Source organism: Balaenoptera acutorostrata, chromosome 13 (genome assembly GCF_949987535.1).
Source record: "Balaenoptera acutorostrata chromosome 13, mBalAcu1.1, whole genome shotgun sequence".
In the NCBI taxonomy this organism is placed as follows: Eukaryota; Metazoa; Chordata; class Mammalia; order Artiodactyla; family Balaenopteridae; genus Balaenoptera; species Balaenoptera acutorostrata.
This window is the reverse complement of record NC_080076.1, coordinates 52,589,358-52,601,586: the sequence shown is the minus strand read 5'-3', so window position 1 is coordinate 52,601,586 and position 12,229 is coordinate 52,589,358. Positions and strand designations below refer to the sequence as shown.

Below are 12,229 nucleotides of genomic sequence, written 5' to 3'. Positions count from 1 at the left end.
ATACTAAAAAACCAATATGAACCCTCCATAAAAATCTCGGCCTTTTTTTTTTTTTTTTTTTAGTAGTCTGCTGGAGTCCAGAATTCCCAGTTTAATAAACTGCTTGATGTTTTCCAGTTCTTGTGAAGCAGATCTCTAGGACAGAAGGAGAAGGAAACAACTTGCCTTTGGATGATTTTTCCAGAAAGCTGGCGGAAGCAGAGCGCATGTTGAGGGAACTGAGGAACCGCAACTTTGGGAAGAACCTGAGGGAAGCAGAAGCTGAAAAAAAAGAGGCTCAGCTTCGTAAGGACCCTCCCAAATTCTTGCATGCAATCCGTTCTAATTGGTTTGAAATACAGTGTGTGGAGTGCAATATCTAGTCACCGGTGCCAGGTGGAGGGGCTCGTCTTTTCAGCGTATATTACTGGTAGAGGATCATGTGGTGAAAATAGGTGGCCCCTTCAGATTACTGAGAAGCCATAGGACAGAACAACATTTTTTTTTTTTAATTTATTGAAGTATAGTTGATTTACAATGTTGTGTTAATTTCTGCTGTACAGCAAAGTGATTTCAGTTATACATATATATACATTCTTTTTCACGTTATTTTCCATTATGGTTTATCACAAGATATTGAATATAGTTCCCTGTACTCTACAGTAGGACCTTGTTGTTTATCCATCCTATGTATAATAGTTTACATCTACCAATCCCAGACTCTCAATCCTTCCCTCCCTCCCCACTCCTTGGCAATCACAAGTCTCCTCTATGTCTGTGAGTCTGTTTCTTTTTCATAGATATGTTCATTTATGTCATATTTTAGATTCCACATATAAGTGATATCATATGGTATTTATCTTTGTTTGGCTTTCTTCGCTTAGTATGATAATTTCTAGGTCCACCCATATTGCTGCAAATGGCATTATTTCATTCTTTTTAAAGGCTGAGTAAGATTCCATTGTATATATGTACCACATCTTCTTTATCCATAGAATAGAATATCATACCATCATGCAAAAAGAAAAAAAAGTTTCTTCTTGGATATTAGACACTGATACCTCTTGTTCCTTTTTAACTGCATTTTCATTCTTCTTTCATTCATCTCCACTCAGCTCTCTCATATCATTTTTAATGGTCACCTTATCACCATTGAGGTTTTGAATCATACATTGATATTAGCACTACTGTTACCTCCCAAAATGAATATACTAGAAATTGACTGAACATATCTAAAGGTTTGGATTAGGGAAAAAGCCTCATTAGCTCAAAACTGTAAGAAATAATAATTTGGTGTATATTTTTCCAAATACTGACCTTTATTCTCTAGTAAAATGATGTATCAGTGGTTGCAGGTAGTAGCAGTTCTCTTTTAGCATTTGTATTGTTTAAATTTAATATTAGCCTTGGCTTTTAGCTGCAAGGAGACAGTAGAAGGAGCATGTGCTTTGTGCTCTGCAGGTCAAGTTCAAGGCTGAAACCTTGTCACCCAATTTCTCAGGCCATCCATTTTCCTATCTGAAACATGAGGATGATAATTACTGTTTTCATGTGGTTGTCACGAAAGTTAAATGAGACAGTGTGTGCATAACATAACATAAATGCTAGTTTCCTTTCCTGTTCCCTTGCAAGTTCAAGGAAAACCATGAAGTGAGTAGAAACTCAATTCTCCTTCTGTAGTCTTTATAAGTTAGCTTCCAATGTACTCATGTCTCAAGTGGAAAACAAAAAGGTGATGTATTACAGTGCTGATTCGGATAAGGAGCTGGCTGGAAAACCACCAGGTGGAGAACAATGGGCTTGTTAAGAATATACGAGATTCTTTAAATGAATATGAAGCCAAACTCAGTGACCTCCGTGCCGCTCTACAGGAGGCCAGTGCCCAAGCAAAGCAGGCCACCGGCCTCAACCAAGAAAACGAGAGGGCTTTGGAATCCATCAAGGTGAGGTCACGGTCAGAATCTGCACGGTTTGGTTAATGACAAGGATGAGGGAACAGGAATCTTTATCGTTAATAAAGTGGCAGAGCCAGGCAGCTGTCTTTACGGGAAGCCCTAATCAAATAGGAGCGAGGCATTAAATGCAAAATCAAAGTAGTTGCTACTCCTCAGCGGCCAGAAAGTTTCTGAACTTAAACCACAGAGAAAGTAGAGCAAATCACTTCACCCCCACCCCTGGCTGTTAGAGTGCTGGACCAATAATGCTGCCAAGTAGGTGAGAAATTAATATTGTTATAATTAATTCGAAGTGTACAATGTATGCTTTAAATAACTGACTTTTTGTGTCATATATGTAAACATCATTATCAGAATCACCAGCAAAGGCATTTTAAGCCATTACTTGCTTTATAGGAAATAAGTCAAAGTACAGGCCACATGCAGGAGTTGCAATGAGAATTTAAAGCTCGAATTCTATAGTGTGTATTTCAGTGGTGAACACTGTAGGCTAAAACAACAACAAAAGTGTGAGGGGCTATGAAATGACAGTAAGATCAAAGTGGAATAACATAGGACTGAACACCGCCCCCCAAAAAAACCCAGGAATTTCGTAAAAGACAATGACTAATATCTTCGCAGATGGTAATATGGTTACCTCCCAAAGCCTCTTCAGGTAGTAACACCTCTGTTGGAAGTCACTGATTTTGCCAAGGGGAAGGGAGCAGGATCCAATTTTACGGGTCCCTGAACTCTGGCAGCCTCCACCCTGGCATCCTAAAGTCCTGTGTGTTTCCTTATTGAAGTGTCCCAACATCTTCGTTGGGACCGGCATGTAGAGTGTGCTGATGGTTGGTGCTGATTTCCTTAGTTAAAACCCCTCGTTCTGATCCACTAGCCAGAGCTTAATTATACATCCACCTCATGGGCCTGGTTGACTCCAGTGTAGAAACCTTCTCCAATGTGACAACGATTGTTTCATTGGCATGTTGTCTGTGGAAACTATGACAACACACCTACACAGCAAATTGAACTGATGTCTCATGGCTTTGGAGTTTTCTAGATGACTTTTAAGTGCAAGAAGACATTCTGACTCTGAAATTACTTCTATGCTGTTGTCCAATAAATATGCCTGTGCCTTCTGACAATATATCATGAAGCTCACAGGCATTCTTTTTATTCTCTCCAGAGACAAGTTAAAGAAATGAATTCCCTCCAGAGTGACTTCACCAAGCATCTAGCTGCCGCAGACTCTTCCTTCCTACAAACTAATGTTGCCTTGCAGCTGATGAGTAAAAGCCATGAGGTAGAGGCAAAACTTGTTCTCTAGAAAATTGAAAAGCATTTAATTTATGTTTCGAGGAAACTATGAGATCCGCTAACCAATTTTTTCTCCAGTATATGTCTTTTAGGTGGAAGAAAATATACCAGAATGTTAAGAGTGGTTGTCCCTTGGGGGAGGGGTAAATGATGTATCTTCTTTATATCTGTCTCTATTATCTAATTTGCCTGCAGTGAGTGAATGTTACTTTTGTGATAACAAAAAAAATGTGGTGCTATTTTTAAAATATTTTCATCTATAAGATGATGAATAAGGTCTGAGGATCTAATGTAAAGCAATATGACTCTAGTTAATAACACTATATTGTATAATTGAAATTCACTAAAAGAGAATTTAAATGTTCTCACCCCCACTCCCAAAAAAGTTAAGAGGATAAAATATGAGCTGATTGATGTGTTAACTCAGTGGGGGAATCCTTTCACAATGTATGCGTATATCAAATCATCACTTTGTGCACTTTAAATATCTTACAATCGTATGTCAATTATACCTCAGTAAAGCTGAAAAACAATTAAAAAATAAAATAAAATATCAGGCATACATTATTAACAGAAGACATTTAGGACTGGTAAAAGATTGACAACATTTCTTAGCAGCCCATTGGTCATTTTGAAAATACCTTTTATTATTGCTATTTCTAAATCAGAAAAAAGGTATTTTGGTTTAGTACAACTATACACTAATGATAATAATGAGCTTTTATAAAATTTATCAAAGTGGGTACCCACCATATGGAAAATGTTCAAAATGGTGATAAAACTTGGGAGAATATTATCAGTGTCAATATCTCAAGTAACCAAGGAGTAATTGGTGTGGTGAGTGGGCTCAGAAAACAGTTTCTCATTGTTGCTTCCTGCAAACGTCATTTACGACAGAGGTCAAGAAGACGGCATATACATGCTTTGCTTAAGTTGACACCACCTCTTGTTTACTTGGAAAATATAGGAATATGAAAAACTAGCTGTCACTTTAAATGAAGCAAGACACGAACTAAGTGACAAAGTGAGAGAACTTTCCAAATCATCCAGTAAAGCATCCCTGGTGGGCGAGGCAGAGAAGCATGCACAGTCTTTACAGGAGCTGGCGAGGCAGCTGGAGGAGTGAGTGGCCGGCCTGGCGGGTCTAACTGCAGGGGCCGCTGGAGCCTGGTGGGAAGGCCTCTCAGGGGGAGTGGGGTCTCCAGACCAGGGTGGAGGGCGGCACCCAGGGCCCAGGTCCGAGCCCGACCAGCCGCAGGGGCCTGATTCCCAGCTGCATCTTTGGGGCAGAGCTGCAGAGCCTGCAGCCCCAAGTCTCCATCTGTCAAATGAATTGGGGAGGTTAGGGGGCTCAGCCGCAGGCAGGGGGGCCGCTGGAGCCCTGTCCTGTGCCGTTTTCTAGGATCAAGAGGAACACCAGTGGGGATGAGCTGGTACGCTGTGCCGTGGATGCTGCCACCGCCTATGAGAACATCCTCAGTGCCATCAAAGCAGCCGAGGATGCAGCGGACAAGGCCACCAGCGCGTCTGAGGCTGCCCTCCAGGTGAGCACCTGCGCTGGCACTTTCTCTCCAGGCACTCTGGAGACGACTCATTTTCCTATCTTCTTTCTGTGTGCACCAAGGAATAGAAAAAAAGCATTATTTTAGACCAGAATTTGTTATATAGAATAGACTCGAACTTGCTCTAGATATAAGTCATTTCTGTATATACTTGGCTGTTTGATAAATGCAGCCCACTTTTAAAAATCATTTGTAAAACCAGATAGAAATCACACTGATTATTGATTTTGAACCGTGAAAGTATTATACCCTGCTTCTTACCAGGTATGTTTTTATGCTGTGACTGAGTATTGAGTATTAACTTTTACCAAAGAAGAGAAATTTTTGTACACAATTTTATAACCATTTATTTCCTGTCATTTGTCTTACACCTGGGCATGTCTGTGGAGTCCTATGGGATCTTAAATGCATCATATAATATTCCTATATCTAAAAATAAAGAACAAATTATTAACTATGAGAGAATTAGGGGACAGACCTCGGAAGGTTGAAGATTTTTATCTCCTGAAGATTAAAAGCCTAAAAGCATTTCAGCTCTGTCCTCCATTACTGCAGAGGGTATTGTACAAGTGACAGTGAGAAAATGAGAAGGTGTCACACAATTTGTCATTATATCAGCAGAGATGGGTCCGCCTCCCCAAGCCACAGATGTCTTCTTAGAGCCCTGACTGTATCTTTTAAGGAACAGTCTTTTTAAGCCTCCTCCTTACCTTCTAACCTCATTCTTTAAAGATTAAAGATAAGGGCTTTGGGGTAGGATGAAAACTCTTACACTATATTTCCTAAGGTGTATCACATTTCAAGCTGATAAACACTTTGCTTTCAGACAGTGATAAAGGAAGATGTTCCAAGAAAAGCTAAAACCCTGAGTTCCAACAGCGATAAACTGTTAAATGAAGCCAAGATAACCCAGAAGAAGCTACAGCAAGGTACTGAGGGTTAGGGTGGAGGCTGGGATAGTCAAAGCCTTGGAAACAACCTATGAGACCAGGAGAGGCAGCCCTAGAAGCAAACGCACTTCTTGAATCTCAGTGTCCATGCAAATGATACTTTGCAAACTCATAGCTGGGATGTTTCTACCCAATATTCTAACATATACCAAATTAACTAGAACCTCATAAATCTAAGTAAATCTTGAGGCTGATAGACCTGTTTGGGCCTGGCCTTGGGTTTGGGGGAGGGGATTCTTAGTTTAATCCCATGTGGACCCACATAGCATTGAGGTGTGTACAGTGCTGCTTTCTTTTTTTAAACTTTGGGTTTATTTTATTTTATTTATTTATTTATTTATGGCTGTGTTGGGTCTTCGTTTCTGTGCGAGGGCTTTCTCTAGTTGCGGCAAGTGGGGGCCACTCTTCATCGCGGTGCGCAGGCCTCTCACTATCGCGGCCTCTCTTGTTGCGGAGCACAGGCTCCAGACGTGCAGGCTCAGTAGTTGTGGCTCACGGGCCCAGCTGCTCGGCGGCATGTGGGATCGTCCCAGACCAGGGCTCGAACCCGTGTCCCCTGCACTGGCAGGCGGATTCCCAACCACTGCGCCACCCGGGAAGCCCCAGTGCTGCTTTCTTACTTAAGGCCCAGGTAATTAGTTTCAGGTCTTTAGAGCAACTGCTTCAAAATTTCTTAAGCCCTAAAATCTTAGCAACTGAAAGTACCAAAAATCACTACCACTATGGAGCATGAAGATTTTTAAATTTTTGTCTTTGAAATATTTCTACTTATTTAATTTGATTTTTTTAAAAAATAATTAAACTCTCTCGATCTCACCAAATTCCTGTGTTCAGAAAATGCTGTGTCTTGATTTTCTCTGGTCTCCTGTGGTCATTCATAGCTGAGCAGCCATCCAAGCTCATAGCCCTCATTTACCTTCTTCATCCTTTCAAAGCAGTTAGATGCCTTCTACCAGTAAATAAATACATTTATTTATCTTTTTTCATTTTTAAAAATGAAAATGAAAAATAAATATGAAAACAGGAAAAAGAAAATACAAAACAATATATAGTCATTTGTCTAGCAAATTTCAAAAATTAAAATTTCCTGGTATGACGTCTGCTCTCTTTATAAAATTTGAGCTAAGAGGTGAAGATATGTATTTTTAAAAGGATTAGGATACTGGACTTCCCTGGCAGCCCAGTGGTTGAGAATCTGCCTGCCAATGCAGGGGATACGGGTTCGAGTCCTGGTCCAGGAAGATCCCACATGCTGCAGAGCAACTAAGCCCGTGTGCCACAACTACTGAGCCTGTGCTCTAGAGCCCACGAGCCACAACTACTGAGCCTGCGTGCCACAGCTACTGAAGCCCACGTGCCTAGAGCCCGTGCTCCACAACAAGAGAAGCCACTGCAGTGAGAAGACCGCGCACCGCAACGAAGAGTAGCCCACCTCGCTGCAACTAGAGAAAGCCCACGGGCAGCAACAAAGACCCACCGCAGCCAATAAATAAATAAATGAATGAATGAATGAATGAATGCATGCATGCATGCATGCATATGAGCTTAAAAAAAAAAAAGGATTAGGATACTAACTACATTGTTATTTAAACCAGTCCTGGAATCACAGTTTAAGCCATATATCGTCAACTTGATCTTAAAGCATTCACTGGTCATTTTCCATGACCCCAAAGTGGCAATATTATCAGCTAGGAATGTCTATGAACTCTGTTCCTTTCCCTGAATGTCCTTAAATTTGTTAGTTTGGAAATGAGCAGAAACAATGCCTACTGTGTGTGTGAGTTTGCTTCAGTGAGGCTCTCTTAACAACACTCCTTTACTGTACTTTTGACTGAAGGGGCATCCCTTATGCATTATTCATTCATTTGTTCATTCATTCATTTGTTCCATAAATACATACTAATATTAAGCCCCAGTGAGTGCCAGGCATGGCACTATGTGCTGGGACACAGCAGCGAACAAGACAGATACATCCCTTTTCTTTGCTAAGCAGAGACTTTCGCCCTGAGCAGAGTGGAAGTTAAGCCTCCCTCTGAGTTATTACGCCTCTCCCTTTCCTCATGTGCATTTCCAAGGAGCCTGGTACCACAGGCTCTATATGCTCCTGGCCTCTGTAATTGGAGGACCTGTGGGTCTAGATGCATGCAGTGGGCATCTCGGGGATGACTCCTAAGATGCAGGTCTGCTCAATGCTGTGCAGACCTTGGCTACTTCAGGGGTCACCAATACCCACGGAGGATCAAGATCTTTAGGGTAATTGCCTCTTGCTGCTTTATTTTATTTTAGAAATCAATCCGGCTCTCAACAACCTGCAGCAAACTCTGAAAATTATGACCATTCAGAGAGGGCTGGTAGACACCAATCTCACGACCATCCGCGATGATCTTCGTGGGATACAGAGAGGTCAGCAGTTCCCTAACCCACTGGACTTGGCTTCTTTTGTCAAACATTTTAGATACTTACCCCTCCCTGTTTGTGTGTGCATTAGATGACATCGATGGTATAATCAGTAGTGCAAAGAGCATGGTCAGAAATGCCAACGACATCACAAATGATGTCCTAGATGGGCTCAACCCCATTCAGACAGACGTGGAAAGAATTAAGGATATCTATGGGAGCACTGGGAGTGAAGACTTCAACAAGGCTCTCACTGATGCAGATAATTCAGGTAGCAGGCATTCTCTGCCCAGGACATATTATCCATTTTCTCCATCAGTATGTGCTTTGGTCAGTTTTAATTTTTCCCTGGTAAAGTCTGATCTTAGAAATTAAAATATTAAAAACAACTTCACATAATCTATTCAAAGAGTATGGCTATTCTGTTAGTTAAAAGGACCAAGTAGGATTTTTGAAAAAAATCCATGAACATTGCTATTGATTTTCCCTTTTATAGAGTGGAGATATAGGTCCCTGAATCATGAGGAATTGAATTATGATTAATATTAAAGATCAAAAAGCAAAGATTTATTTTTTTATAGTGGTCAAGAAAGATGATTTGATATTTAGATTGCAGAATAAGATCCATGATGTATTTATATAGAAATATGTATAATATATATTTCTATAATGTAGAAAATGTATTACCTGATTCTCAGTCATCCTATCCAACGTTTGGGACCCAGACATACCACTTGACAAGTACTATCAATGAGAACATATGTATTTAACCTTTTCTCAGCTCACAATGATAAATTTCTGTTTTGTAATCTCACCAACAGTAAAGAAATTAACCAACAAACTGCCTGATCTTTTGAGCAAGATTGAAAGTATCAACCAACAGCTGTTGCCACTGGGCAACATCTCTGACAACATGGACCGCATACGGGAGCTAATTCAGCAGGCCAGAGATGCTGCGAATAAGGTGGGTGTGTCCCCACATTGCCAGGCGCCAAGGCTCATTCTTTGATAAGTTACTCCATTCATTAAGAAAGGAAAGGTATCTATGTACTCAAGAACTGGTTGTCTTTCTTTTTTTTTTTTTTAATTTATTTTTTGGCTGCGTTGCGTCTTTGTTGCTGTGTGCAAGCTTTCTCTAGTTGAGGCGAGCGGGGGCCACTTTTTGTTGCGGTGTGTGAGCTTCTCATTGTGGTGGCTTCTCTTGTTGCGGGGCACAGGCTCTAGGTGCATGGGCTTCAGTAGTGGTGGCATGCGGGCTCAGTAGTTGGGGTGCGTGGGCTTAGCTGCTCTGTGGCATGTGGGATCTTCCCGGACCAGGGCTCGAACCTGTCTTTTGTTGAAGATATTTGCATCTATATTCATCAGTGATATTGGTCTGTAATTTTCTTTTTTTGTAGCATCTTTGGTTTTGGTATCAGGGTGATGGTGGCCTTGTAGAATGAGTTTGGGAATGTTCCTTCCTCTGCAATTTTTTGGAAGAGTTTAAGAAGGATGGGTGGTAGCTCTTCTCTAAATGTTTTATAGAATTCACCAGTGAAGCCATCTAGTCCTGGGCTTTGGTTTGTTGGAAGATTTTAAATCACAGTTTCAATTTCAGTGCTTGTGATTGGTCTGTTTATATTTTCTGTTTCTTCCTGGTTCAGTCTCGGAAGGTTGTGCTTTTCTAAAAATTTGTCCATTTCTTCCAGGTTGTCCATTTTACTGGCATAGAGTTGCTTGTAGTAGTCTCTTAGGATGCTTTGTATTTCTGCGGTGTCTGTTGTAACTTCTCCTTTTGCATTTCTAATTTTATTGATTTGAGTCCTCCCTCTTTTTCTTGATGAGTCTGGCTAATCTGGTTTGTCAATTTTGTTTATCGTCTCAAAGAATCAGCTTTTAGTTGTATTGATCTTTGCTTTTGTTTTCTTTGTTTCTATTTCATTTATTTCTGCTCTGATCTTTATGATTTCTTTCCTTCTGCTAACTTTGGGTTTTGTTTGTTCTTCTTTCTCTAGTTCCTTTAGGTGTAAGGTTAGATTGTTTATTTGAGATTTTTCTTGTTTCTTGAGGTAGGCTTGTATTACTATAAACTTCCCTCTTAGAACTGCTTTTGCTGCATCCCATAGGCTTTGAATCATTGTGTTTTCGTTGTAATTTGTCTCTAGGTATTTTTTGATTCCCTCTTTGATTTCCTCAGTGATCTCTTGGTTATTTAGTAACATATTGTTTAGCCTCCATGTGTTTGTGTTTTTTACGTTTTTTTCCCTGTAATTGATTTCTAATCTCATAGCGTTGTGGTCAGAAAAGATGCTTGATATGATTTCAATATTCTTAAATTTACTGAGGCTTGATTTGTGACCCAAGATGTGATCTATCCTGGAGAATGTTCCATGCACACTTGAGAAGAAAGTGTAATCTGCTGTTTTTGGATGGAATGTCCTATAAATATCAATTAAATCTACCTGGTCTGTTGTGTCATTTAAAGCTTGTGTTTCCTTATTAATTTTCTGTTTGGATGATCTTGTCCATTGGTGTAAGTGAGGTGTTAAAGTCCCCCACTATTATTGTGTTGCTGTCAATTTCCTCTTTTATAGCTGTTAGCAGTTGCCTTATGTATTGAGGTGCTCCTATGTTGGGTGCATATATATTCATAATTGTTGTATCTTCTTCTTGGATTGATCCCTTGATCATTATGTAGTGTCCTTCCTTGTCTCTTATAACATTCTTTATTTTAAAGTCTATTTTATCTGATATGAGTATTGTTACTCCAGCTTTCTTTTGATTCCCATTTGCATGGAATATCTTTTTCCATCCCCTCACTTTCAGTCTGTATGTGTCCCTAGGTCTGAAGTGGGTCTCTTGTAGAGAGCATATATATGGGTCTTGTCTTTGTATCCATTCAGCGAGCCTGTGTCTTTTAGTTGGAGCATTTAATCCATTCACGTTTAAGGTAATTATTGATATGTATGTTCCTATGACCATTTTCTTAATTGTTATGGGTCTGTTTTTGTAGGTCCTTTTCTTCTCTTGTGTTTCCCACTTAGAGAAGTTCCTTTAGCATTTGTTGTAGAGCTGGTTTGGTGGTGCTGAATTCTCTTAGCTTTTATTTTCTGTAAAGCTTTTGATTTTCTGTCGAACCTGAATGAGATCCTTGCCAGGTAGAGTAATCTTGGTTGTAGGTTCTTCCCTTTCATCACTTTAAATATATTATGCCTCTCCCTTCTGGCTTGTAGAGTTTCTGCTGAGAAATCAGCTGTTAACCTTATGGGAGTTCCCTTGTATGTTATTTGTCATTTTTCCCTTGTTGCTTTCAATAATGTTTCTTTGTCTTTAATTTTTGTCAATTTGATTACTATGTGTCTCGGCGTGTTTCTCCTTGGGTTTATCCTGCCTGGGACTCTCTGTGCTTCCTGGACTTGGGTGGCTATTTCCTTTCCCATGTTAGGGAAGTTTTCAACTATAATCTCTTCAAATATTTTCTCGGGTCCTTTCTCTCTCTCTTCTCCTTCTGGGACCCCTATAATGCAAATGTTGTTGCATTTAATGTTGTCCCAGAAGTCTCTTAGGCTGTCTTCATTTCTTTTCATTCTTTTTTCTTTTTTCTGTTCCGCTGCAGTGAATTTCACCATTCTGTCTTCCAGGTCACTTATCCGTTCTTCTGCCTCAGTTATTCTGCTATTGATTCCTTCTAGTGTATTTTTCATTTCAGTGATTGTATTGTTCAATTCTGTTTGTTTGTTCTTTAATTCTTCTCGGTATTTGTTCTTTAATTCTTCCAGGTCTTTGTTAAACATTTCTTGCATCTTCTAGATCTTTGCCTCCATTCTTTTTCTGACATCCTGATCATCTTCACTATCATAATTCTGAATTCTTTTTCTGGAAGGTTGCCTATCTCCACTTCATTTAGTTGTTTTTCTGGGGTTTTATCTTGTTCCTTCATCTGGTACATAGCCCTCTGCCTTTTCATCTTGTCTATCTTTCTGTGAATGTGGTTTTTGCTCCACAGGCTGCAGGATTGTAGTTCTTCTTGCTTCTGCTATCTGCCCTCTGGTGGATGAGGCTATCTAAGAGGCTTGTCCATAAAATGTTTTCTTAATTAAAAAAATTT

General features: G+C 40.0%; 1 protein-coding gene across 3 annotated transcripts in view; it reads left to right on the top strand.

The window, feature by feature from the left end:
- Window positions 1–12,229, top strand: part of LAMA3 (laminin subunit alpha 3) — a 241,800-nt gene that overhangs the window by 186,333 nt on the left and 43,238 nt on the right. For all 3 annotated transcript variants that reach the window (XM_057527325.1, XM_057527324.1, XM_057527327.1), the window contains 9 exons: window positions 118–285; window positions 1,726–1,922; window positions 3,103–3,219; window positions 4,201–4,355; window positions 4,636–4,777; window positions 5,622–5,724; window positions 8,032–8,148; window positions 8,234–8,413; window positions 8,964–9,106. In XM_057527325.1, coding sequence (XP_057383308.1) covers window positions 118–285; window positions 1,726–1,922; window positions 3,103–3,219; window positions 4,201–4,355; window positions 4,636–4,777; window positions 5,622–5,724; window positions 8,032–8,148; window positions 8,234–8,413; window positions 8,964–9,106 — 1,322 coding nt within the window. The remainder of the gene's footprint in view (window positions 1–117; window positions 286–1,725; window positions 1,923–3,102; window positions 3,220–4,200; window positions 4,356–4,635; window positions 4,778–5,621; window positions 5,725–8,031; window positions 8,149–8,233; window positions 8,414–8,963; window positions 9,107–12,229) is intronic.